This window comes from Mesoplodon bidens (genome assembly GCF_964165515.1).
Source record: "Mesoplodon bidens genome assembly, chromosome: 6".
NCBI classification, from domain to species: Eukaryota; Metazoa; Chordata; class Mammalia; order Artiodactyla; family Ziphiidae; genus Mesoplodon; species Mesoplodon bidens.
Genome location: NC_138162.1, coordinates 81,258,248 through 81,280,847, shown reverse-complemented (window position 1 = coordinate 81,280,847; position 22,600 = coordinate 81,258,248). Strand labels below are relative to the sequence as shown.

The 22,600-nt window shown below is 37.6% G+C and overlaps 1 protein-coding gene across 4 annotated transcripts in view; it reads right to left on the bottom strand.

The window, feature by feature from the left end:
- Positions 1-22,600, bottom strand: part of LOC308618661 (uncharacterized protein C9orf85 homolog) — a 62,415-nt gene that overhangs the window by 34,529 nt on the left and 5,286 nt on the right. Inside the window, exons 1-2 of one of the 4 annotated variants that reach the window (XM_081236824.1) lie at positions 13,792-13,834; positions 12,860-12,936 (exon numbers count right to left, since the gene is read on the bottom strand). The exons of the other annotated variants lie outside the window; for them this stretch is intronic. Of the exons in view, the coding sequence (XP_081092950.1) occupies positions 12,860-12,936; positions 13,792-13,822 (108 nt within the window). The 5' untranslated portion in view covers positions 13,823-13,834. Of the gene's footprint in view, positions 1-12,859; positions 12,937-13,791; positions 13,835-22,600 lie in introns of those variants that run through there. 4 annotated transcript variants of the gene reach the window in all.

Here is a 22,600-nt window from a genome sequence, read left to right as displayed (position 1 = left end):
TTCTTATCAACCTTGGCAGTTAGTTATTGCATACAGGGCTTGCTAAGAAATATCCAGAACTAAGGTTCACATTTCATCTTTGATTCTCACTGCCCTCTGTTGCGTAGAATATCTTACCGAAAGCATTGCTTATATCTTCCTAACTCTAACAATAATAGAAACAAACTAATGACTTGATCTATGATTATAATATGAATGTGATATAAACTTTCTAATTAGAATGTTCTTAGAATGCACACCATTTCATTACCTGCAATTTTATTATATACAACACACTCTACTTGTTAACTAGGAAGGATTATTTGGTTTCTTGCTTGTTTCTGTTCCAATTTCCGACCATTTCATCTTGATTTACAAAGCTGTGCATAGTTTGGAAACTGGTTTCTTTAGGGTGGATAGAGAGTAGAACAAAACAGGTCTTTGTGGGAACTTGTCCTGTATGGGATGTGTGAAGCAGTATAAATGGAGACGTTGTACAGCATCCACATGACCAGCAGGCACTACTACAAAATTAAACTTGATTTTCATGTGTTAAGAAATGAATGAGAAAAGAAATGAATGAATAAGAATGAACAGTACTTTCACTTAAAAATAATTGCAGGGCTTCCCTGGTGGTGCAGTGGTTGAGAGTCTGTCTGCCGATGCAGGGGACACGGGTTCGAGCCCTGGTCTGGGAAGGTCCCGCATGCCGGGGAGCGGCTAGGCCCGTGAGCCATAACTGCTGAGCCTGCGCGGCTGGAGCCTGTGCTCTGCAACGGGAGAGGCCACGATAGTGAGAGGCCCGCGCACCGCAATGAAGAGTGGCCCCCACTTGCCGCAACTAGAGAAAGCCCTTGCACAGAAACGAAGACCCAACACAACCAAAAATAAATAAATAAATAAATAATTTTAAAAATAATAATAATAATTGCAGAAAGAAAACTGTGTACCTTGCTTTTACCGTTTTTTGGCAAACTAGAGAAAGTGAATTCCAGACACGTGAGCAAAGAAAGCCAAATCCTAGTTCTAGGAATCACTCCAACTGGAGCAAAGGAGATGGCAATCTTACCTTACACCTATGTTTACAATTAACCCTGTTTTGGCAGTTAATTTTAGCATGTCCCTCATGGTAGAAGATAATAGATTATTTAAGGTTAAGATTTAAGCATGTTCAAATATAAAATCAAAACTTAGTTTTATAAGTACAAAAGCCTTTAAAGATCATTTACTTTAACAAGCTACTATCCAGATCTCTAAAGGAAAAAAATCATCAGTGGAAGATTCCACTGGACTTAAGAATCTTAGCTAAAAAAAGAAAACCTTCTTCATCAATGAATATTTCTTTTAAAAATTAGAACAGGGATTCCCTGGTGGCGCAGTGGTTGAGAGTCCGCCTGCCAATGCAGAGGACACGGGTTCGTGTCTTGGTCTGGGAAGATCCCACATGCTGCGGAGCAGCTGGGCCAGTGGGCCGTGGCCGCTGAGCCTGCGCGTCCGGAGCCTGTGCTCCGCAATGGCAGAGGCCACGACAGTGAGAGGCCCGTGTACCGCAAAAAAAAAAAAAAAAATAGTATAGACTTAAGATGTATCAGAAGACACTCCTACTTCACATACACATAGTCTTAAAAACTGTCTAAGCCATTATTAATTCATACAACACATTTTGTAGTAAGTGCTGTTATCCCTGTTAAACGTTGTTATCCCACAATGCATCAGCGGTAAAATAATACAGCAATCCCCAAAAGAAAACTGGGTGAGGACTACAACCCCAAAAAGGTAGCAAGAGCAAATTGTAAATATAACATCTGTATCAATATGCTGATGCTGAAAAATATTTTATAAAATATAAAGTATCATTTAACAGAAGGAAGGCACTACTGTGTTGGGGGGCAAGAATCTGAATAACATTCAAGAGCAACTAATATAATCTTTCATTAGGATTTTCTGTACATCATAATTCTTTCAGAAATGCTAAAGGTAAAACAATGGCATATTTTACTTCCCTTCATTAATTGAAAAAAAAAAAGAAAGAAAAAAATCAAATTCTCAAGAAAAATGCCAATTCTAACTTCAGCTTAATTTCCATGGAATGGAATGGAATGGCCTTGTTCTCTCCCCTGCCTTACACCAAAATAAGGTATTTGCTGCCAATATAGCTACAACAGTGTTATTCCAGAAAATAAGAATTTTATATTTTAACTATATTTAAAAGTATATATTTTAAAATTTTCTAGTAACACTCCTTTATTCTAAATTTGGTTAGAGGATAAAGGATCTCTGAATTTAGGAGTAAGATATTGTATGATTAATAATAATGTGAAAATCTGTATTTTAGGTTGTGACTTTCAAATCATAAACTGTATTATTTTAAATCCTTTTAATATGGCTAGAACATTGTTGGGCATAAAGTATCTTATAAAATAAATACAACCAAAAATAGATGAGGGAGTCAGATTGAGGGAAAAATGAGAGTTGGTAGCGAAAATTAGAAAGCAGTCAGGAGTACAGCTGGGAAGTGCACTTGCTAGAGATCGGCCACAAGTGAGATGTGAGTTTTCTAGCAGTCAAAAAAACATGAGCTCTGCTCACCTACCTGATTCAATGTCTGTAACATGCCAAAAATCCAGTTTCTCAGAAGCAGCACAACTATTCTTGTCATTGAAACCCAAAGTTTCATTTTCCCAAAAAGGACACCACATAATACAGTAAGCAATGCTCTCAAAAACATCCTTACAATTCCAAGTATTTCACAGAGCTGTTTTCTACCCTAGTTCTCAAAGTAGGCCGGTGTTACAGCATGTCAAACACAGTGTAGTAAAAAAGTTATTTTCAGGCGTGCAAAGTAGATACAGAGGCCTGATATTCATAGGATCTATAGAAATGCACTGCAAATCATAAGGCCATCTTCAATAAATACTTTCTCCCAAATGAGTTCTAAAAACATTCACCTCTATTACGAAAAATTCAAACATGAAGAAAAAAGTTAAAACAATAATACTAATGCATAGCCATATACACTATCTAGAGACAACTGTTAATATTTTATGTGTGTGTACACTTAAAATAAGTTGCAAACATCGAGACACTTCACCTGTCAATCATACATATCCTGGAAATAGATTTTCTCCTACTTAACCACAATACCATTACCACACCTCAGAAAAATGAAAAATAATTCTCTAATATCATTGAATGTAGCCCGTCTACACTGAAATGTCCTCAACTGCTCCCTTGCCCCCCAAATTAGTATTCAAGTTCAGTTTGTTATCTTTTGATCTAGAAGGGTTTTCCTCTTTTACCCTCTATTACACTGATTTTTTTTCAATTATTATTATTATTATTTTTTTTTTTTTGCGGTATGCCGGCCTCTCACTGTTGTGGCCTCTCCCATTGCGGAGCACAGGCTCCGGACGCGCAGGCTCAGCGGCCATGGCTCACGGGCCCAGCCGCTCCGCAGCATGTGGGATCTTCCCGGACCGGGGCACAAACCCGTGTCCCCTGCATCGGCAGGCGGACTCTCAACCACTGCGCCACCAGGGAAGCCCCTCAATTATTTTTTTAAAAATTTTTATTGGAGTATTGTTTTTTTTGGTTTTTTTGCGGTACTCGGGCCTCTCACTGTTGTGGCCTCTCCCGTTGCAGAGCACAGGCTCCGGACACACAGGCTCAGCGGCCATGGCTCACGGGCCCAGCCACTCCGCGGCACGTGGGATCCTCCCGGACCGGGGCACGAACCCGCGTCCCCCACATCGGCAAGCAGACTCTCAACCACTGCACCACCAGGGAAGCCCCTGGAGTATTGTTGATTTACAATGTTGTGTTAATTTCAGGTATACAGCAAAGTGAATCAGTTATACATATACACTGATGTTTTTTTTGTTTTGTTTTGTTTTTGCGGTATGCGGGCCTCTCACTGTTGTGGCCTCTCCCGCTGCGGAGCACAGGCTCCGGACGCGCAGGCCCAGCGGCCATGGCTCACGGGCCCAGCCGCTCCGCGGCATATGGGATCCTCCCGGACCGGGGCACGAACCCGTATCCCCTGCACCGGCAGGCGGACTCTCAACCACTGCGCCACCAGGGAGGCCCTACACTGATGTTTTTGAAAATACCAGGCAAGTTGTCTTTGAGAATATTCCACATTCTGTATTTGTAAGATTGTTTTCTCTTGGTATAATTTAACTCATTGCTTTATGTCCTATAGTTCTGCAAGGTGGAAGTTAGGTTTAAAGGCTTGATTAGATCCAGGTTTAAGATTTTTTTTGACAAGAATAGTTCATTTGTGCTGCTGCTGTGTATTCCATATTACTCCAAGTCAGGAGGCACAAGATGTCCAGTTCTCACCTAGTCAGTGATGAGAAATTTGACTGGTCACTTGGTTAAGGTAGTGACTGTCCAGATCTCTTCAAATAACAAAGATTAGCAATAATGTATAGGGGCCATGTCAATATGCTGTTCCACAATAACATTTCGCTTCATGGTTTTAGCATCCATTCAAGGTTCTTTGTCTGAATCAATCATTTTAAATGCTAACTTTATCATTCTTTCTACATTAATTAATTTTTTTTAAAAAAAGGTTGACAGCTTAAGTCAGTTTTGAGGTATAATACATATAGAGTAAAATTCACCCAATTTAGGTGTATAGTTCCGTCAATCTAACAATCAAAATATAGAACATTTCCATCCTTCTAAAGTTCCCTCATGCCCCTTTGTTGTCAACCCCCAGGCAACACTAATTTTCAATCTGCTCCTATAGTGTTGCCTTTTCCACAATGTCATATAAATGAAATGATCAAGTATATAACTATTTGAGGAGCTCATTCCTTTTTATGGGTGAATGGTATTCCATTGCATAGATATGCTATAATGTTTATTCATTCACCATTTGAAGGACATTCTGAGTTGCTTCTAGTTTGGGGTGCTAATAAATACTTACATACAAATTTCTGTGTGGAAACGTTTTTATTTCTCTTGATTTACTATCTAAGAATGGTATTGTTGGGTTGTATGATAATTTTATGCTTAACTTTGTAAGAAACTAACAATTTTTCAAAGTGGCTATACCATTTTGCATTTCCACTAGCCATGTATGAAGATCCAGTTTTTCCACATCCTTTCCAGTGCTTGAAATTGTAAATATTTTTTTTTATTTTAGCCATTTGAATAGGTGGATAGAGTTATCTATTTATGCTTTTAATTTGCATCTCCTTAATAACTGATAATGTTGAATGTCTTTTCATGCACTTACACGCTGTGTATTTTCTTTAGTGAAGTTGTCTGTTCAAATCTTTTGCCGTTTTTTTTTTTCTTTTAATTGTATTGTTTTGTTTGTTTTCTCATTAGTTTGATGTGAGGTTCTGTATATATTCTAGATACCTGGCCTTTACTGATACATATTTTGCAAATATATTCTCCCAAACTGTGTTGTTTTTTTTTTTTTTGCAGTATGCGGGCTTTTCACTGTTGTGGCCTCTCCCGTTGCGGAGCACAGGCTCCTGACGCACAGGCCCAGCGGCCACGGCTCACGGGCCCAGCCGCTCCGCAGCATGTGGGATCCTCCTGGACCGGGCCACGAACGCGTGTCCCCTGCATCGGCAGGTGGACTCTCAACCACTGCGCCACCAGGGAAGCCCCCAATCTGTGTTTTATTTTCATTATCTTAACAGCGTTTTTCTAAGATAAAATCTTTTAAATTTCAAAGAACAATGTTTCGATTTTTTCTTTTATGGACCATGCTTTTAGTGTCAAATCTAAGAAGTCTTTGAAGAATCATGATTTTTACCTACGTTTTCTTCTGTAAGTTCAGTAATTTTAGGCCTTACATTTAGTCTATGATCTATTTTGAGTTCATTTTTGTACATGGTGCAAAATACTGGTAGGAGGTTCTTTTAAAATTATCTATAGGCGGGACTTCCTGGTGGCGCAGTGGTTAAGAATACGCCTGCCAATGCAGGGACCACAGGCTCGATCCTTGGTCCAGGAAAATCCCACATGCCGCAGAGCAACTAAGCCCGTGCGCCACAACTACTAAGCCTGTGCTCTAGAGCCCGCGAGCCACAACTACTGAAGCCCGTGCACCTAAATGCCGCGCTCCGCAACAAGAGAAGCCACCGCAATGAGAAGCCCGCGCACCGCAAAGAAGAGTAGCCCCTGCTCACCGCAACTAGAGAAAGCCCGTGCACAGCAACGAAGACCCAACGCAGCCAAAAATAAGTAAATAAATAAATAAATTTATAAATTATCTATGGGCATCCAAGTTCTAGCATCGCTGAATTGTGTTTGTATCTTTGTCAAAAGTTAAGTATGTGTGAGTCTATTTTGGACTCAATATTCCATCACATTAATCTGTGTCTACTCTTTCTTCAGTACCACCCTGTCTTGATTACTGGAGCTTTAAGGTCTTGAAATCAGTACTGTGTCTCCTCCAAATCTGTTCTTTTTCCAAATTATTTTGGCTATTCTAGTTCCTCTGCTTTTCTGTATATATTTTGTATACAGAAATGTATACAATGTATAAATGTATACACCTGTATACATTTAGGATCAATTTCTTAATTGTAACAAAAAGGCCTGTTATGGACCTACTAGAGAATGGATTTGAGGATACGGGGAGGGCGAAGGGTAAGCTGGGACAAAGTGAGAGAGTGGCATGGACATATATACCCTATGAAACGTAAAATAGATAGCTAGTGGGAAGCAGCCACATAGCACAGGGAGATCAGCTCAGTGCTTTGTGACCACTTAGAAGGGTGGGATAGGGAGGGTGGGAGGGAAGGAGATGCAAGAGGGAAGAGATATGGGGACATATGTTATATGTATAACTGATTCACTTTGTTATAAAGCAGAAACTGACACACCATTGTAAAGCAATTATACTATAATAAAGATGTGATAAAATTCTTAAAAAAAGCCTGCTATGATTGCAATTAGGATTATATTGAAACTATAAATAAATTTGAGGGAGAATTGACATCTTAACAATACTGACTATTCCAATCCATCACCATTGCATTTCTGGGATAAACCTCATTTGTCTGAGGTATATTATCCTTCTTATTGGTGAATAAATATGCTAATATTTCATTGGAGATTTTTGTGTTTATGTTCAATGAGGGATATTGGTCCATAGTTGTTTGTTCATTTGTTTTAATAACATCTCTGGTTTTGGTATTTAGTTCAGCTGCTAGAGGATTCATATAAAAGGGTTAAAAGGACTTAAAATAGAAGTAAAGATTTTATATATCTTAGAAGAACACTAGAATATTAAAAGTCATGTAGAATAAGCTCGTCCTTATTTTTAAATGTTTAAAAGTACATTTATATGTTTAAAAGTGTTTTTTTGGTTACAAACCAAGAAAAAGTTTATCCTAACTAGATGGAGTTCAATTCCTTATAGCTAGCCTTTGGTTTATCATATTATATAACACTTTAGGAAATCAAATTTATCACTCAATAAATATGTACAGGGCAGGGGAAAAAACAGAGTTCAAGCTTCACATAGAAATCTCTTTTGTATTCTGTCCAGTAGTCTGTAAATTTTGTTCATCTCCTACCACCTCATTTGGTTTTGCAACTAATTCTTTCCTTTTAATGCTTTTCTTTTCCACTGTGTATTAACAATGGTATACTATATTGTATAATTTTCTTATGACAAGAATTTATTACTTTTGTAAATGAAAAATAACTTTACTGATCAATTTTATAGATTTAAAACAATATGAGCACTTATATATAAATATTCACATTATAGAAATTTTTATAAAAATACAGATAAAGAGAAAAAGACGTCTTATCACTCAGAGATTCTATACTTTCCAGCATTTAAAGCATATATATTTATAGAAATTTGCACTTTTTAATGTACGCATTGTTTTATAACTTATCAATTTTTTTCATAAGAGTATATATACTTTTAAAACATGTTTTCATTGGCTGTATTATATTCTCTCAGAGTCATACTTTCATTTACTTAACCTATTCTCTGAGAGTTTGCTTGTTTCCAACTTCTGACTGAATACATATATTTTTAAATGTACTATGTTATAAATATCAGAAAACTTCTAATGAACATGCAAATTCTCATTTACACATAACAAGTTCTTATCTCATTTCAACAAAAGAGTAAAAATAACAGGAATTTTATCAGAGGTAAAAACTCATAGTAAAGAATAACTGTCCCTTTCTTAAATCAAGTACATAATTATTTGGACATTAAAGCAAATGTTTCCTAATATTGTCTATAAAAATTTGCTTTGTTTTTTTATCCTGGCAGTTAAAAAGTTAAAAAGAATAGAAGATATTGCCACTTTCCTTTTCAAAAAGGGAATTAAAAATCATTCTTGCTGGGAATTCCCTGGCAGTCCAGTGGTTAGGACTTGGCTCTTTCACTGCCAAGGTCCTAGGTTCAATCCCTGGTCAAGGAACTAAGATCCCGCAAGCCTCTCAGGACAGCACCCCGCCCCCCCCAAAAAAGCATTCTTGCTATAATCAACAATACCACAATTACTATAGATAGAACACCACTATTACAAGATCCAGGATATTAATACTGAGTTCTAGTCTCTTAAAACTTTCAAACGTACAAACTCTTTTTTAATGTAATAAGAAGTAATAGTCTGAATGTCTATTACTCTCAGAAATACCTTATTTGGATAAGTTACTGAGTCTTACTATTTTTATGTATTTTATTATTTCACAAAATGAGCTAGTTATATAAATAGACCAGAAATACTTTTGAAGTGAGTTCTCGTAATAAAATTGGTTTTATTGTCATTTAAGGATAAATAGAAGACCAAAGTTACTATACGCTTACTTCTTTTTAGGAAACTACATTGGTTTAATGTAGCTAATTAGAGATTAGTTCTCAACATTTATAAGCAAAATATTACCTTAGTGTTCTAAAATACTTGATATATATATATATATATATATATATATACATCAAATACATAAACATTTCAGTTACCAATATTTGATTTTTCACTATATAAAATTCTAATTAAAAGATACCTAAGGCATAAAATGAGGTATATTTCTACTGTAGGTTAAAATAATTAATTTTCCTCCCTGAAGTCTAGTCCATCTTCCTCTCATTCGCTCTGTATTCATCTTAAGTCCTTAAAACACCAATACCAAAAGCAGAGCAAAGTGAAAATATATACTAAAATACTCAAAATTCTCCTGTTGTTCAACATATTTACAATACTAGCTTTTCTAGTCATGAAATAATATTGGATTCCCTCTCCCACTTTTTTTTTTACTGCTGAAATGTTTAACAAACGACATCTGCAAAAATAAACAATTGCATTTTCATCCAAAGACTGAATATAAAATGAGTTCTGATCATCCTAAACAGAGGACTATTCTCTCAAAAAGCGGGTAGAGCTATTGTCAGTTGCAATTATACAGAGAGGGTCTATGTACAAACTACCTACTGATTTATTTCAGCAGCCATGCAAGCTACTCAGATTTTCACTGACAAGCTGAATGCAGACAGACACTTAAAAGAAGCCACACCTGCTTACAGGCAGAAACATGCTGTTGCAATATCTTCTGGCAGTAGCAAAACCTATTAAGAAAGCAATTTTTTTCCAAAGTATATTTCACTCATTTACTTTTAAGGAAAAATTAAAATAAATTGGCGCTGTAAATTTTAACAAGCAAATACTTCTGAAGGATTCTAACAACCAAATCACTGCACTGATAAACCAATCACATCTTTAAAAGGTGTGGTCAGTTGGAACAAAGAGCACTCTGGTATGAAGATTTTTAATTCTCTCCATCTTATGCTAAAAGGAACAGTTCAGGAGGACATGTTATGAATGTTAAAATATATTTTTATAGAAGGACCCAAAATGCAACGCTAAGAACAAATTATAAGCAGAACATAGAATAATCTCCTGAGGACAAGAGAAATTTTGCCTTACAACAATTAAAACATTGGGAACTTAGTATTTTAAGATAATGTGCTTTCAATTATCTTTGAGCCATCTTCATTATTAACTATGGGGCGTTTTTAGTAAATAAATAACCCAAGAATAACTTCTCTAAGAGGAAAGAGCATTATTGTCAGAGCAGTTTTACGGGAAGTAAGTTTTTTCTCCCTCAAAATTTTGCTGTAAATGGTCAAAATGTCAATGATTTTATCTAGGGATAATCTGTGTCGTTCCTGAAAAAAGACCCGCCTTACAAAGTAGGATTGTACCCCAAACTCCATTTGCTCCTTCTCAAGATCCTTTGCTAATACTTCTTCCTCTGATTACCCCTTAAAATTATCCATTCCTCAATATTTAGTCATCAACTCACTCACTCACCTGCCCACTCTCTCTCTGTCTTTGTCTCTCCTTCAACTTAGATGTCTACCAAGGAGGTGATATACTTTTCCTTAGAAAGAAAGTTGATTACTATAGTTGAAACACCACTGGTTAGTGTGAGAAGAAATGATAACAATAATGGTAATAATAATAATAATGACATTTATATAGTATCATCTTAAAAATCAATATTCACAGTTAATCATATAATTTCCTCATGACTATCTTAGGGATAAATAGTATTATTCCTATTTTACAGATGAAGGAACAAATCCAGACAGGTTTAACAATCTGCCTACAATCACACAACTACAAAGTCATACAACCAGGGCTCAAGACCATGCTGACTCCAAATTCCATATTTTGCCCCACCATTCCATACTGTCTCTCTTTTAGAAACTAAATCTCAGGGCTTCCCTGGTGGCGCAGTGGTTAAGAATCCGCCTGCCAATGCAGGGGACACGGGTTCAAGCCCTGGTCCGGGAAGATCCCACATGCCACGGAGCAAATAAGCCCGTGTGCCACAACTACTGAGCCTGTGCTCTAGGGCCCACGAGCCACAACTACTGAGCCCACATGCCACATCTACTGAAGCCCCCGCACTCTAGAGCCCATGCTCCACAACAAAAGAAGCCACCATAATGAGAGGCCCACGCACCGCAATGAAGAGTAGCCCCCCAGGGCCTCCCTGGTGGCGCAGTGGTTGAGAGTCCGCCTGCCGATGCAGGGGATACGGGTTCGTGCCCCGGTCCGGGAGGATCCCATATGCCGCGGAGCGGCTGGGCCCGTGAGCCATGGCCGCTGAGCCTGCGCATCCGGAGCCTGTGCTCCGCAACGGGAGAGGCCACAACAGTGAGAGGCCCACATACCGCAAAAAAAAAAAAAAAAAGAGTAGCCCCTGCTCGCCGCAACTAGAGAAAGCCCGCGTGCAGCAACGAAGACCCAACACAGCCAAAAATAATAAGTAAATAAAAATAAATAAATTTAAAAGAAAAAGAAACTAAATCTCAGTCTGATTTCTAGTTTCCCCATTGAAAGCATCATTACTTGGGAAGATGCACTTTGATTTCCAATCGAGAAACTTAGAGAAATCTTTGAAACATACAGTGTTTGTTGAAACGTACAGTGTTGTCCAGAATAACCTCAGAACTGACAGGAAAACCTATGTTAGAGACATAGGTCAAGAGTCCAGAAGAGCTGTTACTTAAGAAGCTTTTCCAAAGTTTAATATCAAAATATATCACCCCTAAATGTAATTAATCCTAGATTCTCAGTCTGTATGTCTAAAGTCCTTTAATTCAGACACGGTTCACAGTGGTATTGTACTGTATAGAAACCATCTGTTTTCCATGCTGACTTTCTCATGGTCAGGAAAAATAGAATTTATAGAAATAGTTTATGGCCTTTATTCCTATTCCTGGAATTTAGGCCAAATCTAAACACTCTGAAAGCTGGGAAATTACTTCTTCTTCACTCTTCCCTATGTTTTAACCCTGCCTTAGTTAAAAGGTCAAACGTCAGACCAAATCTCAATCAGCTATGGAATCTAAGATTAGGAACATGCTAGGAAATCTGGGTAATTTCCAGATCAGTGATTCTCAACCTTTGTTTCTCCCTCTACTGTTCACAACCCCATGTTACTCTCATCATCAAATACAGAAAATAGTACAACTTAATTAACAGGAGAGTTAATGAGTATTTGGGGGAAGCACAGGGAAGAGAAGTCCTGATACATTCTTTTCCAACAGAGGATGTCTATCAAAACTAGAGGAGATAGAGCTAAATACATGTATTTCTAGCTTCTCGAGAAATCTTCTACTATACTTATCATTTAACTCCCTGCTTGGTTGTTTACAGTTCTGGTCAATGTTCTTTTGCTTATGCAAGTCCTTGAGTGATTTCATATCTATGGGACATGTCTGTACTTTGATCGGGTGTCTAGACAAAAGCATGCTTAGGGAAAGGTTATTTATTTACATGGTTTATTATAAAACAGGTCTTTTTGGTTTTCACTATAAAAATAATAGCAAACTAAATAATTTTTACATAAAAGACTGCTATCATAAATCTATAAACCACATGCCTAATCCTTTATAAAAATTCTCCCTGCTGCTATTCTTAGCCACATTCCTGTGGCTAGGGGCAGGCATAATTATCTTCATTTTGCAGATGAGAAACCTGAGGCTCAGAGAATTAAGAGATTTGCCTGAGGTCACACAATTAATCAGGACAGCAGAGGCAGAACCCATAAAAAGATGCCTTTTAGTTTAGGGCATTCTATTAAAGTTACAAGTAGAAAGTGTTCCCCTACAGCTTTCAAGGTTTTCTAAATAGTAAAGGAAAAAAGAAAAAAAGAAAAGCACAAAATTTTGCAGAGTAAAATTCTGTCTATGTTTTTGTCCTATGTTTTGGCTCAAATTCTAACACAGGTATATTAATTGTTTGGCAAATAAGGCCAAACCTGCTGGCTTGTTCCTAAGGTAACCTTGCAGTATTATATGTTATTTGCTTAAAAGGCACAAAACAAAATTCGAAAGTTAGAAAAATTCATTTAAGAAAGAAAATATTACCTTTATTAAGCAATGTTCTAAAAGAAGAGGATTTACTTTTCTACCATGTTCTTCACAGATTTTCAACACACTGAGACCTAAAAAATAAAGTGTAAACTAAAGTAGTGAGCTACATAGGCCAACTATGTACAATCCAATTGGAATGCAAAAAGCCCTACTCAAGCAGCAATTGTGTAGTGTCATGAGGCAACACATGCGTTTTTATAAGCACTCATTAAAAGTTAGTCACAATTTGAGATCTTGTCCAACCGGTATGGTATGCACTAAGTTAGTGATCTTAAGAGACAAACTACTGACCAACCATTGTTTAGCATGTATTAAACAAAAAAGAACAATGATATTCATTTCCTTCTAATAGCATATTTTAGGAATTTATGGATTTAACTCTTCCAAGCATAATTGGTAATGTCCACAAACCAAATGATTTTATCTTTTAAAATAAATCAGCATTGTATGTCATTTACTTGGGTACAGGTATACAAGGACAACTGCCATACTGAAGCTAGTTCATTTCTTCAAAGATAGTTGCCTTGTTCTGGTCACATTAATATATCATAAGAATAGCCTGTATATGCTGACATTTGATTGAGGAGTCAAGTCACAAAAAATTAGGTTTGTGCCATGATTTGTTTAGTCTAGAGCGCAGTATTCACGTGTGACTTACCTAACTTCAGTTGAGAGCATTTTCTCATTCTTAAAAAGGAAAGATGTTTTTGATGACAAGAATATAAAAAAACTAAGGGATGAAATTAAGGTGTGTTCTGAAGTGAAGGATGCAAATCACCTATAACAAAACTACTACATTTTATTTCCATAGTTTTTTTAAAATCTGAAGTTGTCCTATAGTTCTTATTTTATTCTCACATCAGCCCTGTGTGGAAGGAAGAAAGTAGTATTGTTATTCTAATTTGTAGAGAGTTGATATAACTTACCCATGGTTACAGAGAGTGACTCAGTAGCCATACAGGAAGGAATCTGAAGAGTCTACTCCTGCTTCGCCCTGACTCTAAGTTTAGGACTCCTTCCAACAGTCAAATTATACAATGTATCACAGGTTAGAAGTAAGTACAGTATGTACCATGACCATCTCTCTGCTGTCTACAGGAACAATTCGAAAAAACTACAAGCTAGTGTGTACTCAGTACTATGCTAGGCCTCGCAAGGATTCAGAAGATTTACAATACACAGTTCTTTCCTCACACTGCTGCACATCTAGTTGAGACAAAAGTAATGGGCATGAGGGAAATCTGAATAGTAAGCAATAGTATTGTTAAGAGTTAAAATAGTGTTCAAAACAATAGATTAACTGTTAGCTTCTTCAAACAGGGCTTTTAGAAGGATTTGGATTGCGGGGTGGGGGAGTCACTGGAGATTCAAGGCTGACTGGTAGCCTTGCAGATTTAAAAACTCTATTGTTTCATTCAGTCCCAACCCAATGGGACAAAGAGAGGGAGTTATCTATCTCTACTACTCAATGACAAATTTGCAAAGGTGTCACAGAATGGGGAAGACATCTTATGTTTTCAAAGACCATTGTTAATCTTGTAAAATAAGTCCTCAAAAGGTTGCAGATCAAAGCCTAACGTGACACACGGATTTAATTTGAAACAGCAGCAATTCATCTTCTTTCATACCTTCTTTGTACTTTTACCAGTCAAGTGTTAAAACCAGAAGTGGGATTTATCCACAAGTAGAGCAGCAGAGACTGTACAGATGGTCACACAGGCCATATTTTTCAGCCTTTCCTGAAGGTGTCAATAAAATTTCTAGTTTGCTCACTATTTCTTCTTGTACACTGGTCTTAACTCCCCAGCTATACTACAACACCATGAAGGCCAGAACAAGGTCTTATTTTCATCTCCTTATTGCTTAGCACAGACACCAAATAATGGGCACTCAGACTTTAAAACTTTAATGATGGGGACTTCCTGGTGGCGCAGTGGTTAAGAATCCACCTGCCAATGCAGGAGACGTGGGTTCGAGTCCTGGTCTGGGAAGATCCCACATGCCGTGGAGCAACTAAGCCTGTGCGCCACAACTACTGAGCCTGCGCTCTAGGGACTGCCAGCCACAGCTACTGAGCTGGCATGCCGCAACTACTGAAGCCTGCACGCCTAGAGCCTGTGCTCCGCAACAATAGAAGCCAACGCAATGAGATGCCCACGCACTGCAACGAAGATTAGCCCCTAGTTGCTGCAACCAGAGAAAGCTTGAGCGCAGCAATGAAGACCCAACACAGCCATAAATAAATAAATTTATATTAAATAATAATAATAATTGTAGGAAATGATTTTTAAAAAAGAAGAAGACAGTAAAATTTGACTGATTTTTTCTTACTGGGTAGCAAAAAGTAGGCATTAATAAAGGTGTCTCTAGAGAATCCCTAAGAAGAGAGTTAACTACCAAGATAAACCAGGTTTTTTATTTAAATATACTAGGGAACAGCCGACGAAATCATCATATGAGAGTCAAAGAAGCATCCATGGTTCAATAATAAGGAGTTTAAATTGGAACAACAGCATCACATATGTAAAAGTAACCATAATATTCTTTCATATGGATGATAAATGACAACTTATCCCATATGACTATTCTAACTTTATTAAAAATTAGATCTAGCATTATGCCCTACAAGCATTCACGTTTACAGGAAACATGATATCATATTACTATAATGTCTTGTGATAAAGGCTAATGATGGTATACAGAACATTCACAAATACAAGTATATACTCTGATGTCAAGTATATTACTCAATTTGATGACTTCAGGGACATGAGTAATTTCAAAACAAACAAGTCAGCCACCTGGTAAGACAGGGCTGAGCATTTAATAATATATAAATCTTTACAGAACAATAAAGCATTTAAAATAATCCCTAGTTTAGCTTGGTATTTCATATTCGTGTTGTAAATGGCCTTCAAAACCAGGTGCAATTAATATAAAGCTACAACAGAATTCTAATGCTGATGGGCCATCACTGAAAATTATTATACATGTATAGTTCTATCACCTACAAGAAGAAATACTTCTTTGTTAATAACATATAACTCTGCCAAAGCAAAAACAAAGAGAAAAGAAAATGTGTCATACAATTGTGTTCCGTAAGGACAATTTGAATAATTACATTAACTTTAGAATATAAATCTAACTATTCCAATTAGAAATGAACTTGATAAAATATCTAAGAAAATATGCACCATAAAGTTCTAAAAATGTAATTCAACCTCATAAGTAGATAAATTGGAAGACATTTAGGACTGAGGTTGAAATAATCAACTCCAAAGCTAAAGGAAAGTTCAAATTTACTCTTGATAGTTTTAGAAGTCAAAAATCCACTAAGATGATCCATCAGGATGCTTGCCTACATCCACTAATACTATTTCTGTAAAGAAAGGCTGGTCATCCAGGCACCTATAACTCTCTCTCCTTTGACTCCAAAAGCCGTGACTTTAAGGTTATTTAAAAATACTTCATGGGCTTCCCTGGTGGCGCAGTGGTTGAGAGTCCGCCTGCCGATGCAGGAGACACGGGTTCGTGCCCGGGTCCGAGAAGATCCCACATGCTGTGGAACGGCTGAGCCCGTGAGCCATGGCCGCTGAGCCTGCGCGTCCAGAGCCTGTGCTCCGCAACGGGGGAGGCCACAACAGTGAGGGGCCCATGTACCGCAAAAAAAAAATACTTCATATTCATCAAGATAATGGTTATTAGAGGAGAGAGTGGTGGTGAATAGGAGAGGTCAGTGACATTCTCTTGATCTGAGTTGACTGGGTTCAGTTTGTGAAACTTCATTGAACTCTATTATGATTTTTGCACTTTCTATATGTTGTATGTTATACTTCAACAAAAGTTTAATAAATGAAAATGCTCCATATTTACCTTTTTTCACTTTTTAGAGTAGTTACTAGTCTGAGATTCCTGAATGAAGGATTCATACTATACTCATCTTTTGCAAATGCTTGCTACATAACAATAAGACAGATGTTATGTCAATAAAGACAGATGAATTAACAAAGACCAACAATCAATTGTACAGTGTCAATAAGAACTACTTGATTTGCATTCCTTCATTCCAAAGCACTGAACTGCTGCTACATATTACGTAGTACACCATGAGTAGTTGAGAAAAAAATGCTTGAGCCCCTCCCGCCAGAGGTAGATGGCATTTGTGTATGTATGTGTAAGAGAAAGAAGCCAAGACATATATACTAATAACTAATAAGACATGCACTATATGTGTGGTGAGGGCAATAAATGCCACAGGGAAGGAGTGAGACATTCCAGTGGGATTAACCAGGAAGGGCATTACTGAGGGCGTAGCATGAGCATGATGAACACCTTAGTAAGATGAAGGAATGGACTAGCATTTACAGAATACTTAACACTGCATGCCAGGTACCATGTGAGCATTTTCATAGACCTTACTTAACTTTCACTAAGCTAAATATAGCTAATATAATATAGCTAAACTATATAAGCTATATAATATAGCTAAACCCACTAAGATCTTGACTAGTTAAGAAATTTATCCAAGATTACAGAGCCAGTACATACTAGACAATTTGACCTAAATCTTTTGACTCCAAGATCAATGTCTTTCTACCACACCATGCTGCCACTGTCTTGAATAAGAGCTTAATATCTGTGGCCAAAAATCCAAATCTGAAATCTGACAAAAACTGACAAAAAAAATTTTTCCTACCCAATGCATGCACTTCAAAATATTTTTATTCTTCAAAGTAACCGGATCAAAACCAAAACAAAACAGACCACATCTATGTATAGGAATGACGGCCTAAATTGACAGTGTTGGAATTCTAATTCACAGCTTGAGATCAATCTATTTGACTATGCTTTTTGGTAAAAAGGTCTCAGTCAACCATAGTCTTCTAACAAAAAAGCCGATTACCAAAATAATGAGAAGGTTATGAAAATTAAGATAATTTAACAGTTGACAGTCTTGCTGACAAACTGAAACACAGAATGTGAGAAAAGGCCAAGAATCAAGGGTAATTCTTACATTTTGGTTTGAGGAACTGGGTAAATAGTGGAGTTGTTTACAGAGTTGGGAAGCACAGGAGGAGGAAAAGGTTTGAAAGAGAAAAATTAAGAGTTCTTTCTTTGCCATGTTAAGCTTAAGAAACCTTTTTGATATTTAAGAATAGAGGTCAAGTAGGTAGTTAAATATACAACTTTGCAGCTTAGGAGAGAGGTTGGCCTGGAGTTCCAGATTTGGAAGGTATCAGCATAAAGATGGTATTTAAAGTCATGGACTGAACTGAATGAAAAAAATTATTTCAAGACAGTGCTGGAGAGGCAAATGCCGCTGATCAATTGAGTGAGATGAGTACTGAGCATTAACAAAGATTTGGCAACACAGAGATCGATGACCTTGACAAGGGTGGTTTTAGTGGAATGGTATGTACAAAAATTATTTAAATAGGGATGGAACAAAATGGGAGGTAAAGAAATGGAGATCCAGGAGCTTTTCTATAAAGAAGAAAGAAATAGGGTGGGGCCAGAAAAGAACATGGGTTCTATCTAAGGAGGATTTTTTTTTTTAATTGAAATAACCCATTACAGATGGAAAGATTGATGACGCAACAGAACATGGACAATTGAGAAGTCTTAAGCCTTTAAGTCCTAAGGTAGGCAAGAAGAAATGAGCTCTAGGGTGCAAGGAAAGGGACCAGTCTTAGGCAGAGACAGGTACTTCATCCATATTAACAGGAAGGAGAGTGTATGGGTACAGATGCAGGTAGTTTGGTAGATATGATGGTGGATAGAAAGCTGGATCTAAGCAAGGTTAGGCTTCTGTCAGGTAAGTACCACAGAAGGAAAGAAGGATAAGGGATTTGAAGTACATGCATGCAAAAGAGCAGTTGTACTGATAGAACATGGTCTCCAAGCTAGATGAGGGAAAAAAGGACATGAATGAGGTGCCGTGAAAAGTGGAAAAGTTAATGCACATGAGCACCAGTGGAGTTAAAAAAAAATTGAGGAATAAGGAAACCAGGTAAGTAGACAGTGGGTTTTTTTGTTGTTCTTTTTGTTTGTTCGCTTGTTTTAAGTTTATAAGAGGAGCAGTTACCAGCAATGAGGTTTAACATTTGACCATGGGAGTAGATTTCTGAGGTGGGGGGATCTAAAAGCTGTGAGATCAGATGTTTGATTATCCATGTGCCTGTAGCAATCACTAAGTCTAATGACAGGAAAACTGTGGAAAAGCAGTGAGCCAGGTACTAACAAGGAGGTAAGGATGGATGTGGAGGGAAAAATAGTCCGATGGCATGCATTTCAGAAGAGCTGGGGTTCTCAGCAAGGAAAAAATGGACTGAAACAACACATCGGAGAAAGGGTTCTAAATGAGGGGTTGAGGATGTGGGGTGAAAAAACATCATTACTTAAAGACTATAGGGAAACAGAGTTCCCAGGAATAGTCAGTTAGGGCAAGAAAGTGAACGAAATTTTATTTTCAACACTATGTCTCTGTTTGATGATAGTAAACTATCAGTTCTAGGAGGCAAACTGGAAGGGTTAGAGGAGGGGACATTGAAAAGTTCAAGGACTGTATCAAGTTAGGAGCTACACAAAGCCAAATGAGTATAAAATTTCCCAGCAAAAATGGCCAAATTGGGAATCTTGGACACTAAAAAAGCAACCAAAACAAATTAACAAACACCTTTTCTAAGCTTCATGAGAGCAGTTCAGTATCTTTCCAATAAATTCCCTTTTTGCTTAAGTTAGCAACTAAAGAATGCTAATGATAATTACCTTCACATAGAGGGCCTTGCATACATAGACAAGTTCAGAAGAGGAAAGTTTATTTAATTCATTCAGTATATTTAAGTGCTATTTGGCCTGGAGTGATAAGGAAAATCTCAGAAAGGAATCTTAGGCATGTTAGCTTCCGTTTATCCCCTTTCTCACTTCATTTCTTCCTTTCACAAAAGTCAATGGTGAGAAAAAGATCAATAACAATTAGGCTGGAGTGAGCTGGCAGCAGGGTTGCTCTGAGGACAAACACGATTCTCTGTACACCTGCCTGTGACCTCACAATAACACTTGTGCAGGTGTGGAGAGTCCTATAGCTTAAAATAACAAATGCCGCAGCAGCCTGTAACTGTCATCCCTGAGGTTCTTTGACCAACTACGCCACTCCGCACTACACAGTGTTTCTCCAAACGGAAAATGACCCATTTGGGGAAGAGTTAATATACATTACGACTTTCTCTCTCTCAGGTGAACTAATTTACCTAGATGAAGAATTCTGAGAATACTTTATTTCTAACAGGGTAGTATTTAACTTTATGTAGAAACAAGTGTTGACAATGTAATTATAAAATTTTATAATCCAACAGTGAGTATGGTAGTATTCCTTAACACATAGACCAAATCAAGACAAATTAATTTCAGTTGTCATTCATTGTACATAAAATGAAATGTCTACAACATATGGTTGATGTAGAAAAAAACAATTGTAGCAGGCATCAAAAATAAGAAACATGTGGGCTTCCCTGGTGGCGCAGTGGTTGAGAGTCCGCCTGCCGATGCAGGGGACACGGGTTCGTGCCCCAGTCCGGGAAGATCCCACATGCCGCGGAGCGGCTGGGCCCGTGAGCCATGGCTGCTGAGCCTGCGCGTCCGGAGCCTGTGCTTCGCAACGGGAGAGACCACAACAATGAGAGGCCCACATACCGCAAAAAAAAAAAAATAATAAGAAACATGCAAAATCAATTTATTGGCTTCAAGTGGAAGCACCTTGGGAATGTAGGTATATGAAATATCCCAAAACATGGATGAGATTATTTTGTGTAAAAGATAGGGAATACTACACTTCAAAACATTCAAAATAGTGAATATTCACTAGCACTATGACTTTTATTTAGTACAATACTCTTATGTATCATAATGCCCAGCACACCATAGATTAAATCACCTTGCCAATTGAAAAAGTATGTTGAATTTAATAAGAAGTCAATTGGGGGGAGGATACATTTAATTTCAATCCATGTAATAGACAGGCTTGGTGAAATATATCAAAGAGCACTTCCCGGGCTTCCCTGGTGGCGCAGTGGTTGAGAGTCCGCCTGCCGATATAGGGGACGCGGGTTCGTGCCCTGGTCCGGGAAGATCCCACATGCCGCGGAGCGGCTGGGCCCGTGAGCCATGGCCGCTGAGCCTGCGCGTCCGGAGCCTGTGCTCCGCAACGGGAGAGGACACAACAGTGAGAGGCCCGTGTACCGCAAAAAAAAAAAAGCACTTCCCAATCTGGAAAAAAGATCAAAGGGAGTCCCAGGTGATCTCCAGAGTGCCAAAGATGGTTACCTTGAAACTACCGTGGAATCTATTTCTGCCCAGCTGCAGATTTGTTTAATGGCTACTCACTCATTTAAACCTTAATTGTTGAAACCCATTGATTAAGAAATAACACTTATTCCCATGACTGGCACTTCATAACTCATACCAAAATTACTCACATCAGAGATAACCTAAACCAATCTGAGACCATTTCCTAAATTACAACATTTTTGGACTAGAGGAGATAGGACAAAGATCCCATATGACTTGATTCCAAGCTACCTGAAAAAATGAGCCTTACCAATAGTATCTTTTCCATAGCAAGGTTTTATTCATTCATCTTACAGTGTCAGGCATCATGGCCAACTAAATTATTGTGACTCTATCCTGGAGTCAGTCTAGGAAACATAAGATCCAGGCTCAGTAATCTTATGAACAAGATCCACTTTGTTTTTGTTTTTTGTTTGTTTTTTATTTTTTGCCACGCCACATGGCTTGTGGGATCTTAGTTCCCTAACCAGGGATCGAACCCACGCCTTCAGCAGTGAAAGCGCAGAGTCCTAACCACTGGACCACCAAGGAGTTCCCAGGATCCACTTTGTAACGATCATCTGTATTCCTCTTACAGAGAGACAATATTTAACTTAAGGGTCATGACTGGAGTTTGCAGATAAAAGCTTAAAAAATGGGAAAATATTAGAAGACAACTATTAGAATTAATTTGACTTATGGTTAGCTAACATATTCAATATGACAGAATGTCAACCTGTCATTTGTTTTCTTTCTGGAGAAGTTAAAAAAATAGTTTTCTTTTTAAAACATACTGATAATAGGTAGTATTTCTACAACTTCCACAAACAAAAAGCAAACAACAAAAACAGAACTTCATGACATCTGAGTAATTAATCAGTCATTCTGCTGTCATATGTGTTTATAATTGAGGTAAAATTTATATCAGTGTCATGCACAGACCTTAAATTGCTCAATTCAATGAGTTTCAATAAATGCTTGTGATCTTCATGTTTCCGTCACTCCAGAAAGTTGTCCTGAACCCCTTCCAGTCAATTCCCCCACCACCCAAGGCAACTACTGTTCAGATTTCTATAGATATGAGAAACACCTGACTTCTTTCCTTCCACACAATATTTTTGAGATTTATCTACATGCTTGCATGTATCAGTAGCTTTTTTTTTTAAAATAGCAGAGTAGTATTTCATTATATGATTGACACAATCTGTTTATCTATTCTCTTGTTGAAGGATATTTGTGGGGTTTTTTGTTTGTTTTTTGTTTTGGCTATTGTGAATAAAGGTGCTTGTAAACACAGAATCCTGTTCTGCTGTATAAATGTAATCATATCACCTTAACCTTAAGACAGCTTTCTGCCTAAACCAGGAGCTGAGGGTCTTGAAGGAATTAGCATCTGCTTTCACACAAAAT